Source organism: Oncorhynchus mykiss, chromosome 10, assembly GCF_013265735.2.
Source record: "Oncorhynchus mykiss isolate Arlee chromosome 10, USDA_OmykA_1.1, whole genome shotgun sequence".
Taxonomy (NCBI): domain Eukaryota; kingdom Metazoa; phylum Chordata; class Actinopteri; order Salmoniformes; family Salmonidae; genus Oncorhynchus; species Oncorhynchus mykiss.
The window spans coordinates 55337442-55357134 of record NC_048574.1 but is presented as its reverse complement, the minus strand read 5'-3'; the positions used below and the strand labels follow the sequence as shown (position 1 = coordinate 55357134).

General features: G+C 41.9%; 1 protein-coding gene across 1 annotated transcript in view; it reads right to left on the bottom strand.

Moving 5' to 3' along the window:
• Positions 1 to 211: 211 nt before the first annotated feature.
• Positions 212 to 19693, bottom strand: part of LOC110533148 (neuromedin-K receptor-like) — a 40474-nt gene continuing 20992 nt past the window's right edge. The window contains exons 4-5 of the mRNA XM_036933395.1: positions 8189 to 8385; positions 212 to 6608 (exon numbers count right to left, since the gene is read on the bottom strand). Of these exons, the coding sequence (XP_036789290.1) occupies positions 6302 to 6608; positions 8189 to 8385 (504 nt within the window). The 3' untranslated portion in view covers positions 212 to 6301. The remainder of the gene's footprint in view (positions 6609 to 8188; positions 8386 to 19693) is intronic.

Below are 19693 nucleotides of genomic sequence, written 5' to 3'. Positions count from 1 at the left end.
TATATTTAAAACCAAATACTTTTAGACTTTTACTGAAGTAGTATTTTAGTGGGTGACTTTTACTTTTGCTTAACATATTTACGATGAAGATATTTTTACTTTTACTCAAGTATGACAATTGGGTACTTTTTTCCACAACTGCATAATGATCATGTAAATACTACAGACTGTTGACACAGCATCAACAAGAATAATTAGCAGGGACACCTGATAAAGAACATACAACTATTTTATTTACAGGATCACTTTCCATTGACAATGACAAAGTCCATGTTGTGACGAAAGTCAACCAAAACTCCACCAGTCGGTCATAAACAACTAACACAAGACTGTTCACAATGTCCAGAATTGAATGTATTGATTTAGGATCACACGTCTTAAATTGGAAGGGCCTGTGCTACTGTTATCACTGAAAGTTATACACATGCTGCTTGTCACTGTTCTTATGCCGCTTGTAAATGTACATGTAACTCAGAAACACTTTTCAATCCAAGCAAACAGGATTTTCCAAGTGTATGTTTCTTCAATTTGGAATGCATTACAATAAAGTGTTGTAAATTCGATATTTTTGGTTGTGTAGATGTAAACATTCACGATAAGACCATAGACAGACCCTTGACATTAAGCTAAGACAGAATTGTGTACATTGATAGCAGAACAATACTGTTTAGTGCAGGCTGGGTTCACATACCTAAATTAAGCCTATTCAAAGCACATTTTGAGTCCATTAATAAACTTAACCTGGGTACACGAAACTGGCCCATATAAAACTATCTTTAGAAGAGGTTGTGCAGAAATACTTTGTACCACATGCATAAGCATCACATTACAACTTTATAAGCACTACATGAACATTCATAATATCTTATGCCAATGTTAAGTCACTACGCAGCATTGGTCAACTGGGAGTTTGTTGCATACTGTATGCTGCCATTAGCACTGTGAAGGTGTGATGACTGATTACCCTGTGGTATATCCTTATTCAGGGCCCTTTACATTTAAGTGTTATCAAATCAGTTAAATCTGGACAACTGCAAAGCAAAAAGACCTACCATTTGATAGAGGCACCATTAGTTATACATTAAACCTAAAACATCGTCTTCAGCAACACAAATATACAAAGGACGACTGACATCACAAAGGACGACTGACATCACAACATTTTTCCCCCCGTTGTTGCTGTATTTTGCTTCTTGTTGTATCAAACCATATCTTAATGAATACCAACACTGTATCAAAACAGTTGGAGTATCGATGAAAAGCTTGATTTGCCATTGAATGATAAAAACTGTAGCTCAAACACACTATGACAACACGTAATGAAATACACGACGCAAATACAGTATTTCTTTACATTCTTGAATCATAACGTCTCTAAAGTTTTTTTTACATTCTTTCATAAAGGCTTAGAACATTCTATTGGCATTCCCCAGCAACACCAGACATACCTCCATTAGAAATATGTCAGAATGTTGACGTTATAGAACATTAGGACAACCTGTCCCTAATCTTAGACAATGGCGTCTTTACAATGACATTAGAACAATAAGTGACCCGCAAGTAATACATCAGATTAGGTAAGTCATGTCATTGTAAGTGATATTACAGCTAATACAAAAGCTTAAGTGGCATATAACTACAATGGTTTAACATCACCATCTTCACATATTCTGGTAAGACCGTGTTGACTTCACGTCTAGGGAAACGTTGGGAGGAATCCTCGCAGAGAAGACGAAGGGCGATATGAAACTGAATCTAGCCTGATCTCACTGTTAATATATGCATTCACATCCCTATCAAATCGAATGGTCACATTAGCTCATATCAAAACAAGCACACGAAAGTGCGTGTCACGAAAAGAACATCGAGAAAATGTCTTTGATCAAAGTTATAATGCTCTTCATGTCGTTCGATTAACCTGCTCACTGCCGTTACAACATCGTGCCAAATTCCTGCCTCTGTATCACCATAGCATTTTCTAGAATGACTCCAATCCTCACATTTTATTGCATAAATGCACCGCTTTAAAATGAGGTATCATGCTCAAGTACTAAACTAAATAACTACATTCCGTCACTTGTGATGCAGCCTGTCACAGCGATGCAACCCCACTGATATTTGATAACGCTACTGAATGTGACTCGTTGTGCGTACAGTTTGTTACCTTCACTACCGGGTGTTTTTTTCTTCTCCATCCACACAGCTGTTATTTTCATGTTATCTTTAAGTCAAGCTGAGGGCCACAGGTGGGTAGTCTGTCATCTGGAGAAAAAAAAAACCATTACATTTCAATTCAAACTGTGACAAAATACAACACTTCACCGGCTGCAAGGGCCTTGGGGGGCCAAGGTAAGACCGGTGCATCAGGCTTTGAATCAACTTTGCCCCATGAGGGAGTTGGCAGAAGACCCCCTAGAGACCCCCTATCAGACAGCGTGGAACCTGAGCTATGGTATGTAATGTCTTTATACTGCGCTGGGCTATTGGGTAGAACACGGCTCGTTGGTCAGGGGAAGAAATACCCTAAACCAAACGTGGTTATTCTCTTGTTGGAGTGTCGAGCCAAACAAGACAAAGGCTGAAGAGACGCCTGGTGCTAGTGCCAGCACTTGATTTAAACCCAGAAGAATTACACACACATATATATAGTACATGCACGCAAGCACACACACACAAACACACACACACACACACACACACACACACACACAGGGGAGACATACCACCCCTCTAATTGATGGCCCAAGGGTTTACCTGAAATCTAGATTCTAAACACTGTGGTCACTATTAACCACTGTACTGTGGACGCACACACACACACATGCACTGTGATCATGAAAACTCTGCTCCGTGGGCACATGCACGCACGCACGCACAAGCACACACACACACACACACACACACACACACACACACACACACACACACACACACACACACACACACACACACACACACACATACACACACACACACACACACACACACACATCTAAACACTGTGATCGTATAAAAACCTCATTGTGGCCATTTCTTTCAAAGCTACAGTACTATTTGTACGTACAATGCAGGAGGTGATGTTATTCTCAATGGGAATATGAAGGCAAAATAAAAGTAGGTGGGCAGCTAAAAAACAAAGACGAGCAATTGTCATCTGCTACTTTCATTCCACATCAGTTTTCCCTGCACGTGTTTTCCTATTTGAAAGCGTGTATCAACCACAAAGCTACCCAAACATAGAAAAACATGGACACTGCTTTAAAACATTAGCAGTAACAAATGGGCATCTATTTACGCTGTTCGAAGCATTCGGATTCAGATCAATGACGCCGCTTTAAATTAACAATTAGCTCGTTATTTATGTGCACATTTGTGTGGTCGTTAGTTTGCTTTGTTGCCAATAGTGGCCTAATGTTGACCATTTAGGACTATGGAGGAAAAACAATGTGCATACACACTAACACCTAACACGCGCACACACACACACACAAATGTGCACTCTCACATGCACTCACACACAAGGACACGCACTTGCACACGCACGGGACTATGGGGAAAAAAAGTTGAGGGACCATTTGGTAATCAAACCAGATTCACTGCAGCGATGGCATGCCATCAAAACTCAATTAACAAAGATATTTCTTACTGGCGCGTTTAATCAACAGTTTTTTCCATTGGAAATCACTAAGTGGCTAAAGAGGTTACAACTGGGGCATAATGGAGGGATAGACGGATACTTTGGTCATTCTATACAGGATGTAACTACATGACATAAGACTTGACAGTCTGTGCCGTGCCGTGGAATCTGTGCCGTGCTTACCATATGTATGCCATATGAAGCCTTTATAAAAGTCACAGTTTTTTAAAACTGGAACCAGTCATTCTATACATGACGTAAGACTACAGCTAAAAGCCACTGTCACAAATGGTAACTACGGACACACTACCGTAAAGATATCGGTTGCTCCAGAAAATGTTCTCTCTCTGGTATCTAGCAAGCCTATATCTTAAACACAGGTCAATCAAATGTGCTGATGTTAGAGCGGCACATGAGGATCTGGCACACGGTAGTCTAGCCTATACAGTTTACAATAGCATGACCCAGAAACTAACACGGCAAGCCCAGTGTTTCAATCATAGCTCCGCAAGCAAAAGATCAAAGGAGGGAATGTTTAGGTGTACTCCGAGGTGTCCGTGTGTATTTTATGGGCTCCTCCATGGCATGTTAATTGTAAATCTCCCACCGTGCTGAGTGTGTGTGTGTGTGTGTGTGTGTGTGTGTGTGTGTGTGAGTGTGTGTGTATGTGTGTGTGAGTGTGTGTGTGTGTGTGTGTATGTGTGTGTGTGTGTATGTGTGTGTGTGTGTGTGTGTGTGTGTGTGTATGTGTGTGTGTGTGTGTGTGTGTGTGTGTGTGTGTGTGTGTGTGTGTGTGTGTGTGAGTGTGAGTGTGTGTGATGAGAAAGGATCATTCAGCTCAGTGCGGAACGTGCATACAGAATAACCGTCGTCAGGGGGGCATGGATTCTGCCTGTTTCCCCCCAGCACATCATTGTAAAATGGAATACTGGCCAACATTATTGCGTAAACAATACGTTGATGACGTAGCATGCTGTCTCTCTTCACATGAACTCTGTACATTGTTTCAAATCTATACAGTATTTCATAATATACAATATGTTATATACAGTGAGCTCCAAAAGTATCGGGGGACACATTTTTTGCTGTTTTGGCTGTGTACGCCAGCACTTTGGATTTAAAATGATACAATGACAATGCCGTTAAAATGCAGTCTGTCAGCTTTCATTTGGAGGTATTTTCATCGATATCAGTTTAGAAATTACAGCACTTCTTGTACAGTACATACTCCTCCCATTTTAGGGGACCAAAAGCAGTGGGAAAAATGTACTTACAAGTTTAGTATTTGTAAGTGCTGAGCAATTAACCGAAATGTAGATTATTTTTCAGTTTCTAAAACCACTAATTGACCAAAGTCAGTTCAATTATTTGAATTCCATTTATTTCTGAGGTTTTCTGTGAGCTCAATGTGCACATTGCACAACTGTGCAATATAGCAGGGAGCTGTAGTTAGAGACGCAGAAATATCATACCCCCAAGACATGCTAACCTCTCACCATAACAATAACAGGGGAGGTTAGCATTTTTGAAAACAGTTCACCCAATATGGATGGAAATACCCTCAAATTAAAGCTGATCGTCTGCACTTTAGTATGCTATATGAAGTCTTTGTAAGTTGTGGTTTGTTTAAAATGGGACCAGTCATTCTATACATCACATAAGACTACAGCTAAAACACACTGCTACAAATGGTAGCTATGGACACACTACCTAAAGATATAGGTTGCTCCAGAAAATGTTTTCTCTCTGGTATCTACTGTAGCAGAGAGAATCTAAAAGTGCTGTAACGTCTCAACGGTTCACTCGATATGGATGAAAATACCCAACAAATGAAAGTTGACAATCTGCACGTTAACCTCATATCATTTAAAATCCAATGTGCTGGTGGTGTACAGAGCCAAAACAGCAAACATATTTTCACTGGCCAAATACTTTTGGAGCTGAGTGTACAAAACATCAAGAACACCTTCCTAATCTTGAATTGCCTCAATTCATCGGGGCATGGAATCTAGGTGTCGAAAGCATTCTACAGGGATGGTGGCCCATGTTGACTCCAATGCTTCCCACGGTTGTGTCAAGTTGGCTGGATGTCCTTTGGGTAGTGGACCATTCTTGATACAACACGGGAAACGTTGAGCGTGGAAAAAAAACCCAGCAAAATCCTTCTTTGACCTTTCTCCTCCCCTTCATCTACACTGATTGAAGTGGATCAATAAGGGATCATATCTTTCACCTGGATTCACCTGGTCAGTCTGTCATGGAAAGAGCAGGTGTTCATCATGTTTTAAACACTCAGTAGCCATTGCATTCAGGATGTTACTTGGCCAGGCATAATTTGTCAATCTTTTTTTCTTATGGATGTTTTTATATACAGTACACTTCAGTGATTTTCATAGTATTACAGACCGAACAACAATATGCTATCTGATGGTTATATTTGACAATTAATTCCTGCTTCTCATCTAAAATGTGTTTTTAGCGATATTCTCTGAACTCTTTGAAAAGTGTGTGTTTGCATGTGTGTGTATTGACAGGGACAGCGTGTATGTATGTTTGTAATGTCCATCCGTCTCTGCATGTACTGTACACACATGCCTGTGTGAACACATGCCTGTGTGTTCGCTCATGCCTGACAGTGTGTGTCTGCATCCAGTATGCCCTCCTTTAGGAGAAGTCCTCAGCCTCAGCATTGGGGGCGCAGCCTGCCTTAGCCTTGGCCCCGTTCCCATTGCAACCAAGCCCATTTTCCATTCTCTGGTTGGCGTAGCTCTTCTTCCTGGCCTGGTTCTGGTTGTTTGTTCCGTCTACAGGGTCATACACCACTACCACGGAGGTATCCATGCGGGACAGGGTGTACATGCTGCTCTGGCGGGCCGGGTGGAGACGGGTGGCCCTCAGCTCCAGCTCATCATAGCTGGACACCTGGACGAAGGGGCACCAGCGGAACGCCCGCTTGAAGCCAGCCCGGAACCTGAGGGGGGGGGATAGAGAGGGGGGGGGGGGGTGAATGAGATTTGATTTTACGAACGGGGTCGTGTTCCAAGGCCACGCTGTTTGTAAAATGTTTTCCAACAGAAAAGGAGATTCTGTGTTTTTATTGGACAAGTTCAAGCAGCACAGCACCTGTGTCACTACGTTTCAGAACGTTTTCTACATACTGAACACAATCCAGGTTTCATATAATGATCTGATTTTCAGAAGACAGCAGTAAACAAATGACATACTAATGTGTACAGTGCAGTGAGGTTGAAGAGAGAGTTGTATAATGACATTAAACATCAACCGAAAGCACACAGCAACAAATAAACAATTAGGAAACAGGAAACTAAACCTAATCGACTGCAACATACACAGCCCTGTGTTCTCCATCAATTTAAAGTCAACTAATGACCCAGATAATAAACAACAAAATACAGTACTTAAATAAATACATAAAATAAAACATTTGTGATATAGAGTTCTGTACAGGGATATACTTCAAACTCTACCAAAACTGGAGATTTTGGCTCGGACCAGATTTACTTAGAATAGCCAAGAAATATTTACTTATGTTGTTTTTATATATTCACATCATGAAGGGGGCAAAGCAACCACACAGCACATCCTTCCTGAATAGCCTGATTGTGTCGATGGTAAGAGCGCTATGTGCTTTAGATAATTGCCTGTGTGAACTTAAGTGCACTGGGGAGCTTCATTCACAAGCTAGCGTTCATCAACGCGCAGAGTCTGGATTCAGAGCACTGAAGCTTCTTCAAGGTCTTGCTCTGTGTTTAATATGGTTATGAGATTTCCGAGGCCAGGCAAAGGACAGACTAAGGCATAGAGCTTGTCAAGATGGATACACCATTTCTATGTTCTTTTCATGCCATTCGGACTAATGGACCATGGAAATACAGATACAGTATGTGTAGGTTTGTGGGAGTGTTTGTGTACACGAGGGTCTTATATGACTACACCCGACGTCATACCTCCAGGTTCTGTACCTGCATTGTTCCTGTTTGCAGACAGAATGAGTCACACAGGTACCGAACGACCCACCTTAAGCACTGAGTGGCTTAAAAGAACATGTTCTGAAAGCATGCAATGGTAACCAATTGAAATGATGCTTTGATTTCCAGGTCTCTTTCAGCATTTCTCAGTGATGTCCTTGGAGTAGCTTTACTTTCAAGCCTCAGTCCTAAAATACCTAATGTGGTATTTTATTTTTTTGCATTTTCAAGAGGGCATGAACATCACAAAAGGAACTGTTATCAGGGTTGCCATTGCCTGGACCTTTGTTGAAGCACATCTCTCGTGTGCTCTGTTCAGAGGATTACAGGGTATTGAAATGGGAGATTCGAATGCACCTCAGTTGTTTTTCAAGGATTGTTATGAACCTATACAGAGGTAGGCCAACAGCATAAATATACTTTCCACGCCCTTTTCAACCATCGACCATGAAAATATAGCTATGTGGGTATGTATGTGTGTGTATGTGCCTCCGCCCGTGAATGCTCCCATTTCTGCTTGCCTAGCGGTCTCCCTGTGTGCACATGTGTGTATTCTCCTTACCTGCTGTTGAGACAGCAGTAGATGATGGGGTTGTACATGGTGGAGCTCATGGCCAGCCACATCACTGACAGGTAGACCTGCTGGATGGACTTCCACCTCATCAGAGCCTTGTTGAGGCCCGTCACGATGAAGTAGACGTGGTACGGCAGCCAGCAGAGGGCGAAGGTCACCACCACGATGATCATCATCTTGACCACCTGGGGGTGAGGGAGGGAGGGGGGCGGGGGGGTGTAACATTAGTTCAATTCTCGTTCAACCCTGTGAGGCGAGCTGTCTGGACACTGTGTGGCGTCTGCTGATAAAGAGGCAAATTCTCCTGCCACTCGATCAGCCAGACAACTGGAGCTAATTAGGTTGTGAAGTGCGCTCTGCAGTTATTATTCAAGGGAGAGCAAAGAGAGCTGTCTCTCCTTCCTTTGGAGAAGATAAATGAAGCTTCAGCCTGTTTCCTTCTTCCACATCACCTAGCTGCATTGGCTTTAATGAGTGTGTGTGTGCTTTAGTGAGCCTGGTAAGAGCTGTATGTTACTGTAGATATACAGTGGCAAGAAAAAGTACGAACCCTTTGTAAATACCTGCATTTCTGCATAAATTCACCCTAAACTTTGATCTGATTTTCATCTAGGTCACAACAATAGACAAACAAAGTCTGCTTAAACTAATAACACACAAACAATACGTTTTCATGTCTTTATTGAACCCACTGTGTAAACATTCACAGTGCAGGGTGGAAAAAGTATGTGAACCCTTGGATTTATTAACTGGTTGACCCTCCTTTGGCAGCAATAACCTCAACCAAACATGTTCTGTAGTTGCGGATCAGATCTGCACAACGGTCAGGTGGAATATTGGACCATTGTTCTTTACAGAACTGTTTCAGTTCAGCAATATTCTTGGGTTGTCTGTTGTGAACTGCTCTCGAGTTCATGCCATCTCAAATCGGGTTGAGGTCAGGACTGGGCCACTTCAGAAGGCGTATTTTCTTCTGTTGAAGCCATTCTGTTGTTGATTTACTTCCGTGTTTTGGGTCGTGGTTCTGTTGCGTCACCCAACTTCTGTTCAGCTTCAATTGGCGGACAGATAGCCTAACATTCTCCTGCAAAATATCTTGATAAACTTAGGAATTCATTTTTCAGTCGATGATAGCAAATCATGATGCTCCCTCCACCAGACTTTACAGTTGGGATGAGGTTTTGATGTTTGTGTGCTGTGCCTTTTTCTCCACACATAGTGTTGTGTGTTCCTTACAAACAACCCAACTGTAGTTTCATCTGTCCACAGAATATTTTGCCGGTAGTGCTGTAGAACATCCAGATGCACTTTTGCAAACTTCAATGTTTTTTTTGGATAGCAGTGGCTTCTTCCGTGGTGTCCTCCCATGAACACCATTTGTTTGATGTTTTACGTATCGTAGACTTGTCAACAGAAATGTTAGCATGTTCCAGAGATTTCTGTATGTCTTAAGCTGACACTAGGATTCTTCTTAACCTTATTGAGCATTCTGCACTGTGCTCTTGCAGTCATCTTTGCAGGACAGCCACTCCTAGGGAGAGTAGCAACAGTGCTGAACTTTCTCCATTTATAGACAATTTGTCTTACCGTGGACTGATGGACATCAAGGCTTTTAGAGATATTTTTGTAACCCTTTCTAGCTTTATGCAAGTCAACAATTCTTAATCTTAGGTCTTCTGCGATCTCTTTTGTTCGAGGCATGATTCACATCAGGCAATGCTTCTTGTGAATAACAAACTCAAATGTGCGTTTTTATAGGGCAAGTCAGCTTTAACCAACATCTCCAATCCTGTCTCATTGATTGGACTCCAGGTTAGCTGACTCCTGACTCCAATTAGCTTTTGGAGAAGTCATTAGCTTTGGGGTTCACATATACTTTTTCTAACCTACACTGTGAATGTTGAAATGATGTATTCAATATAGACAAGAAAAATACAACAATTTGTGTGTTATTAGTTTAAGCAGACTGTGTTTGACTATAGTTGTGATTCAGATGAAGATCAAATCAAATGTGATGACCAATTTACACAGAAATCCAGGTACTTCCAAAGTGTTCACATACTTTTTCTTGACAATGTATGTCAAAGTGTTGGTTAGATATCAAAACGCCTTTCTTGCTTAATAAAAAACCCACTCCAGATCCAGGCCCTTTGCTCAAAGATGAAGCAAAATACAAAAAAACAAACACAAAAACCGACCAATTTTAACGCCACACACATCAGCCATTTAAACCTTAATTTTCCATCAGGGAGAAACTGGTGACGAAAACACAGTTTCTGAAAGACACATCAACAGCAGGTTTGAAATGGGAAGAAGTGAACTCCAGCTTTCAGTCTCTTATCACCAGTTGGTGTTATTCTGTAGTCTGCACCACAGTCCCCGAATTATTTCAGAAACCAAAGACGCTTTTCAGGGTCGATCCTCTTCACAGGAAGGGGTGATCTTTGCTCCAGGTGGGCGGCAGATCCGATAGTCAGGAGAGAATAACAGAGCTTGTGTGTGTCTGTGTGTCCATTGCGGAAAGACTGCTATTTTGATTGCACATATCTCTCTTCCCCTCAAAAGGACCTGTGGCCCCGAAGATTAAAGAAACGGAAGCTGACCATTTGGCCTACCGAGAGACTGGCAGGAAATTTTAGTTACTCTTTGAATCCCCAGGACATGGCTTCGCTTCTGAAGAGAGAGCTTGGATTTGTCCCAAATGTCACCATCTTCCCTATACAGTAGTGCACTACTATATAAGGGTTAGGTTAGGCTAACCCTATGGGTTAGGTTAAATTGGGAGCAATTTGGGATTAAGCCCTTAGCTCTGTGTAGGTAGGCTGCACAATGGCGTGGATGCTAGATGGTGGTAGGAGTTATCGCAAAAGCAAATATGGTCATGTTCAAGGTTGAACGGACTTATTCAAAAACGGAATAACAGCAAGGAAAATATACACCTAAAGACTTACTAGATCAGTGTTAATGCCAAATAGAAGGATGAGCATATGTATGGTACAAAAGCAGCAATGTCACTGTCAAATTAAAAATAATACTGAGAAGCATCTAGGTTAGGGTGACCAGACGTCCCCGTTTACCGGGGACAGTCCCCGTTTTTGGTGGCCTGTCCCCGACTGGAGCTGTCCCCGGAAATGTCCCCGTTTTTAACTGTGCGTTAAAAACAGCCTGCAAAGTGAAATAATATTTTACGTGGCAAGAAAGACCGGGCAGCAAAGCCTACCGGTTGACGTCTCAATCACGTTGTGCTTGTTTTGTCGAGCAGAGGGGGCTGCTAGCTATAGCAGCTTCATTATCTCTTCTACTGACTACTTGCTCGCGCTAGTTTTCGAGAAAACTGCTGTGGAGAACTCAGCCAGAAGCTAGAAAGTGTCAAGTTTAGCCACATCACCACAAACGTCTGTTCAATCCAGGTACAATTGTTTGAGATACTAGCGAATGATGTTATAATGTCACAATTTATTATACAGATAGGTGATCTGCTTTATAAGGTTTTAAATAGGTTTTGCTAGCTAACATTAGCTATGTCAACTAAGTTAACGTTATCTAGCTACTTTCATGGTAGCTAGGTTAAAAAAACGTTCACATGTAAACATGCAGTGGACGGGCTATTTTGAAAATATGATTATATTAAATGAATGCATAATTCTGAGAATATTTATTTGTAGATTACAAATGTGAATGGTTTGGCATTATAAGTAGTGTGAAAATATATTTCGAAATCTTCATGGATAACATTAGCATAATGTTTTCTGTTAGAGTGGAGAGGAGGAAGACTGGATAGCAAGAAGAGTGAAAGAGAGAGGAGGAAAGGTAAAGATATGATTGCAGATCCTGCCAATTTATTATTCCAAACAATGTTTTTGAGATAAAACACAAAAATGAGGCAAGCAATGGGAATCTGTTAACCAAAGTCTTTGATCTAATAGTGTACTATTTATTATTAAAGGTTGGAGAGGAAGGAGAAGGAAAAAAATGGAGTAAAAAGAGTGAAGCGAGGAGAGTGTGGAAGAGTGAGGTGTAAAGGTAAATAGAAGGAAAGGCAAAAAGAGCAGGAAGACAAGTGAAGAAAAGAGGAGAAAGATTGGAGGAAAATAAAAAGTTAAGAGAGTAAGAAGAGTGACACAGAGAGAGTGAAGAAGAGCAGATAGATGGCTCTTTCCAAGAAACGGAAATGCAATTTTAATGACAACATGAGAGGATTTCCATTTATACGCTCAGGTCAAGACGATAGAATGGTTCACTGCACCCGTTGTAATTGCTCTTTTTCAATTGGCAACGGGGGAAGAACGACAGTGGTAGAACATCAGCAAACGAAAAAGCATAAAGCTTCTCTGATTGGCCGTGTTGGTATGCCCTCTGTCACCACATTCTTCAAGAAGGTAGAGCCTTCCCAAGAAGAATATAGTTTAGCTGTGCAGGAGGGTGTATTTGCATACCCACACTATGCGACACAATCATAGTTACAGATCTATGGACTGCACGGCACAACTTACACGGAATCTTTATGAGCCAAAGTTTACATGTGCTAGGACACAATGTGAAGCCATAGTGAGTAACGTGTTAGCACCATGGGCAACTACTTTGGTAACACAGGACCTAGACCACGTTGAATTTGTGTCCCTGTCCATTGATGCATCCAATCATGGACATGTAAAGCTGCTGCCAGTAGTAGTCAGATATGTAAGATATATGATGGCAGCACATCTGTGGAAACAAAACTGCTGGATTGTGTTGAATTGAAAGGAGAAACAGCAGAGGAAATTGCAGCTGAGGTCCTGGTGGTCATCCAAAAATGTAACCTGGAAAACAAAGTCGTGGCATTCTCTGCTGACAACACAAATACCAAAATGCTCTACAGCGGGAGGTGATTGGCTTAGGCTGTCCTGCCCACACGGCCAGGACAGCTTTGGATATGATTCCCCTTGATGTTGAGTACCTGCTCACAAAGATATTTGGATATTTCCATATTTTCACCGTCAGAGTAGAAAGACTGAAGAGCTTTTGCGATTTTGTTGGCCAGGAGTACCATAACATTTTAGGACACAGCAATGTTCGCTGGCTGTCCATGCACCCTGCTCTAGAAAGAGTGCTGAAAATGTATGTGCCATTGAAATCCTTTCTTATTTCTGAAGACAAATGCCCTGTTGTCCTGCGAACAAGGTTCGAAGATCCACTGACTGAACTTTGGCTGGCCTTTGTCCATGGAAACTTGACTGTATTCAGTGACACGATCAAGATGCTTGAAGGCCAGGACTGCTGTGCTGTGGAGTCCGCTGCGATTCTGAGAAACATTGAGGCAAAATTGACTGCAAGACGTGATGACAACTTCATTCCAGTTTTGGTCAGAGGACTTCTGAGAGAGCTAGAGGAAAATGGAGCCATGTCTAAAGAGAGCTTTCTCAAAACATCCCAATCATTCTTCACTACGGCTGTGAACTACTTGCAGGCATTGGGGAAAGCACACAGATAACCTAAAATATTTACATTGTCTCCTTTTAAAAAGGCAACCTCAGCGTGAAGAGATCTAGAAGGCAGCAGGCACACTGCAGGAAAAATGCCCCAATGTGACCATCAATGAGGATGCATTGTGTGACGAGGATACTGGCCTGCAAGAGTTCCTACAGGGGGGAATCGCTTGAAGAATGGAAAACATCTGAGACACCGCTTAGTCAGAGATGGAGCACGGTGGTTACCCACTTCAAAGAGAACGACATCCCACACACTAACCTGGCTAGATTAGCGTCCGTTGTCATGTGCTTACCTGGAAGTAATGCACCAGTCGAGAGAGTGTTCTCCCAAATGAATGATCTATGGACAGCAGCAAGAAATAGGTTCCCTGTTCCTACCATCAAGGCCATGCTTATTGTGAAGACAAACTTCAACCTCCGCTGCCAGGAGTTCATGGAGAAGCTGGCCAAAGACAGAGCAATCCTGAAGAAATGATATTCTTCTGAGAAAAATACAGATTAGGTTGGTATCAGTATACAATGTAGGTACCAACCTGATCATCGTCTTATTTCTTTATTATGTTGTTAAGTATTTCACACATACTATTGTCTGTTTTTTTCAATTTTGCTCATGTTCTATTCTGCTCTTATTCTACCCAGACTACAGGACCACTGAATGGCTGTTCAGATCAGTTCTACCCAAACTACCAGGACCACTGAATGGCTGTTCAGATCAGTTCTACCCAGACTACCAGGACCACTGAATGGCTGTTCAGATCAGTTCTACCCAGACTACAGGACCACTGAATGGTTGTTCAGATCAGTTCTACCCAAACTACCAGGACCACTGAATGGCTGTTCAGATCAGTTCTACCCAGACTACCAGGACCACTGAATGGCTGTTCAGATCAGTTCTACCCAGACTACAGGACCACTGAATGGCTGTTCAGATCAGTTCTACCCAGACTACCAGGACCACTGAATGGCTGTTCAGATCAGTTGTACCCAGACTACAGGACCACTGAATGGCTGTTCAGATCAGTTCTACCCAGACTACCAGGACCACTGAATGGCTGTTCAGATCAGTTCTACCCAGACTACCAGGACCACTGAATGGCTGTTCAGATCGGACAGTTCTGTCTTGTCTGTAGTGTTTCTGTAGTATAGTTGTTTTCTCTGCCTATCAGAATGTGCCTGTTAGGCTAAATACATGAAACCGGAATTGTCCCCATTTTTTAGTTCATAGATAATAACATTGGATATTTTAATAATATATTGACCGCCGAGCTGGAAATGTCTCCAGTTTTAATTTCAGAAATCTGGTCACCTTAATCTAGGTAGAAAGATGTATTTATTCTGGAAATATACCCATCTTCCCTGTCCTGTTGCATTGTGGATACAGGTAGCGTACACTCTCTCTCTCTCTCTCTCTCTCTCTCTCTCTCTCTCTCTCTCTCTCTCTCAGCAACAAGTGGACCTGTGGACGAGCATGGGAAAAGAGTCGGCTGTCTTCTCACAGTGGGTGATTCAACAGAAGGGATTTTCATAAAAGCTCAGAGGCTCAGAAGAGCAAAGTTCAAAGCACACCACACGACTGAGCCCAGACAGGCAGAGAGCAAAAGAGCAAAAAGAAGTGAAGGAAAACAACCCGGAGAGAAAACGAAAATAAAATGTTCCTCATCTCTATTTCTGGCAGCCAATATGGAGTGACAGAAAAGTTCACGGATGCCTGCGCAATAATTGAAACAAGGCAAGACGATCTTATATTTCACATGTCCATGACGTGGATAGTACTTGTTTTCTTTCTGTCCTTGATTGAGCTTGTGTGGCTTGATGTAGCCATTGGAACCAATGGCATAATTCCAAAAGTGCAAACCCTAACCTACTTGGCACTCCTGGCAATGCCCAATCAAACTCTCAAAGTACTTCAGTGAAAACAAATGCTACTTAAACCCAGGTCTGGCTGGCAAATCCACGGTATTGTACAAAAGGACAGTACATGGAATGTGTTGTTTTCAGTGTTTCTTGGGAGGATAAGGAAGCCATACTAGCATACCTAGTAAAATGCCAGTCATTGCCTGTGGCTACATGAGGTCATGTCCTATAATAACCAATAGAAACAATGGTCAGGTAGTCATCATGTCACAGACAAACTTGGTGTACCAAATGGCACCCTATTCCCTTTAAAGTCGACTACTTCTGTCCAGTTGAGGACAGCTGTAACGAGTGCAGCATTTTAATAAATCAAAAAAGTAACAATCCAAAACAAGAAACCACAAACAACACACAGCAATGACACAAAAACAATAACGCCTGGGGAAGGAACCAAAGGGAGTGACATATATAGGGAAGGTAATCAGGGAAGTGATGGGTCCAGGTGAGTCTGATGACGTGCAGGTGCGCGTAACGATGATGACAGGTGTGCGCCATAACGAGCAGCCTGGTGACCTAGAGGCCGGAGAGGGAGCACACGTGACAACAGCAGATGATAAGTCAGGGTTTTAAAGTTTTAGTAAGATAAGCGGACAACTGCTATTTTCAATCACTTATCTCAGATTTTTCCAGGACAATCTGTATTTGTAATCTGAAAGAAATGTATTAACATTAAGAAATGTTACTCCTAGCAAATAACAGCAACACATGCCTTAAAGAAGCATTTACACTTTAAATATCAGAAAATATAGATAAAAACAGACTCAATTATTTTCTCCTTTTCCATGTCAGTAAGTGAAGATAAAAATGGAGGGTGGTTGTTCTCTGACAAGGAGAAAAGACATGTCCTTGCTAGAGGACACTTGTTGCTAAAATGAATGGACAGCTCAACAAAACAAAAGCCTGTGGGTGGGAGAAAACTAGAGAGGTCGCAGAATGTGTTAGTAACACTACTGCTGGCCTGGTCAGCTAAGGCCATATGGATTCTGTTTTAGCATTAATTGGGAGGGGGGGAGGGGACTAGAGCGGTCACACAATGTGTTAGTAACACTACTGCTGGCCTGGTCAGCTAAGGCCATATGGATTCTGTCGGTCTGCGTTAAGTGGGTTGGTTCCCTGTTATTGATCTGTACGCCATGAAAATAAAGAGCTAGGGGATCTATTGACCACTGGGTAAAAGAGACACAGACACAGTCACAGCAACAAACACATGCGAGCGCACACACACACATACACACACATGAGAATGCATACAAATGTGCACGCACGCAGACACACACACACACACAGCAGCTCAAAACTAAATGGAAAGGACAGTATAACCCCGAACCAGCTGAATGAACCATGAATTAACCATCATTCATCCCAATGACTATCCTAGTAAAAAGCTAATTAACTGGCATCTCGCTCAACACTCGAGCACACACATTGAAGAGCAGGGGAGGTAGAGACTCAAAAACAAGCAAGAATAAATACAACCTAAAAGCCTGCGGAGCTATCAAGAATGGATAAGGTATGCATTCATTCATAGGGAGAGCAGTGGGATGTATTTACTCATAAGTGTCACTCGCCGTAGGGTGGCAGGGAAGGAGCGATGTGTTCCGCAGAAAGAGTAACTATCTGATTAGGTAGGTGATGAGGTGGGTTGATTACGCCCAATTTGCCAATTTTTTTGCCCTCCCCATTTACGCAATCTGAAGCAACCGCCTGCTGTCAGCAATCATTAGTGTTGGTGGTGACTCAGTTATCTGGACCGTATGACCCCTTGCAGGCAGGCAGGCACACACACCCCATACAGGGTTTTCACGACCTGGCGGTTCTGTTTCTTCTCCCTGCTAGACCTGGGTTCAAATAGTATGTGTTAACTTTCAAATAGAGCACTTCAGGTGCACTTGTTTGAGCTTGAGCCTTGTACAATGGAACAGTCACAAACACCGCCCATCTCATGGCACTCCAACTATGATTCAACCAGTGTTTGCCCAGTGGGTTTCTTCTAATGGCTTCTATCGATGCCTCCGGAACTCTGATGGAAATGTTCAGAAATAGTGTTTTCCACGCAATCCTCTCTGAAAGGAAGAGACTTTGTGGTTATAGGGTTCACTGATTGCGAGGTAAAACACAACACCAACCTCATCACTCTAAGCTGGGTAAGTTAAAGGGTGTTTTCAAACCTCAAAATGAGTCTTCTGTTGAGATAAGCACTTTCCAGGCCTTCTGTTTTGTAGAGTTTAGAAAACTCTTAAGAGAGGAATGTTCAATGCAGTCCATTTTCATGTTTTTCTTTCCTTCTCACATAAGAGAACTAAGAGAATGGTTATTAAATTAAATTACGAAAATAAATGGTCAACTCTCATTCCCTGAGGCCTTCAATAGCAAGTGACCAATTTTGTATTTTTGGTTTCAAAGGCTCATTTGTTCAAAGAAAAAAAAAATGTACTGAGAAATGCTCTTTCAAAAACATCAATGCAACTAATGTGACTGTACAGTACTTTCTGCTCGTTGAGTGACATTCTGACAGACATTTATGAACGTGACATGCTGATTACAGGTTCAAGAAAATAGACAAAAATAGTTTAAAAATACTGTATGTCAACCAAATGTACTGTTTAATGTGGGATCAATTCATTACCAAGACAAGTCCTGGTAAGGACATGAAATCCCTCAAAAGCCCAAAACAAATACAGCATATTTAATTCACCCTGGCTCAACCCAAAGAAGCTACAAATCCTTTGAATTCAGTCATACAGAACACCTACTGATTTGAATATACAGTCTACTCAAATAACCAGAGAATATATATTTACACACCCAGAAGCTACAATAAATAAACTGTCTATCCTTTCTTTCTTTCATATTATTGTCAATATTACCATATTATGCCCTCAAGACCTCACAATAACCACTTGGAAGCAAATAGAAAATGAACATCAGTTGATTTAAACTAACGCCGGGGGGAGAAACCTTGTGTTATAAATACTGAATGTTAATGATCATTTAAATTTGGATAATGGATCTTGAATTATTCAGTAAGAGAGCTGAACGGTCTTGGGGCATGTCGTCCCCGACATAAGATTGATATTGCATGGTAATGTTGGTAAGTGACTAACAATAAGTTACACTAGAGGAAAACCAGAGGATGCTACTAACAATGAGAGAGAGAAATAGTGAGAGAAAAAGAGAGAGATACAGAAAGAGCATTGTAAAGTTTTGTGGTGGAAGTATCATGTTATGGGTATGCTTGTCACCGGCAAAGCAAGTTTCAGGATCAAAAGAAAAATGAAAGGAGCAAAGCCCAGGTAAAAAGGTAGAGGAAACCCTGCCTCAGTTTTCTGAATACCTAACCTTGGGATAGTTTGATTTTTCAACAGAACAATTACATACATTTAATGCCAAAGGCTTTCCAATAGGTGTTGAGTGTTCCTAAATGATCCAGCCATAAAGTCCTGACATAAATCTGCCTAAAAATCTGAGACGAGGCTAGAATATTGCTGTCCAACAATGATTCCCAACCAAATATACTGAGCAATGTTGACAAAAACAATGGATAGATGTTGTCCTAAGAGTTGTGCAAAGCTGATAGAAAGGCAGCAACATGTGAAGACTATGCCATGGATTGTAGACTTTCGCTGGGCACATTATATAGGGAATAGGGTGCCATTTGGAATGCATGAACAGTCAGACTGGGAGGATTGCTCCTGCCCTCCTATCTGCCCAGCTCCGAAGGAGCCCGTGTATCACATGTGTGTGTACCGTGGGGATTACCAAACAGTCTTATTGGATTTTTTTAAAAGGCAAAAATTCAGGTCTCCCCAGGTAATCCATCTATCCACCACCCACACGTCAACAGCAAAATGCATCCAACTGCTTTCAAATCCTGCTTTGCTGCCAGACACTCTGAATCGATGATTCTTCGAGCGACTTCACTCTTTACCCAGATGGGATAATGGATTCTCAGGTGTCATTACAAGGCATTGATCAAAAGCCTTATGTCATTTTTTGCCCAGAGATAGAGCTTTTGTGTACGCCAACAGACTGGGACCAAATATGACCTGGTCTACCAGGCCTGGTCTGCATGGTGGAGGGTTCAAGCAACAAAAGGAGATGCAAGCCTCCT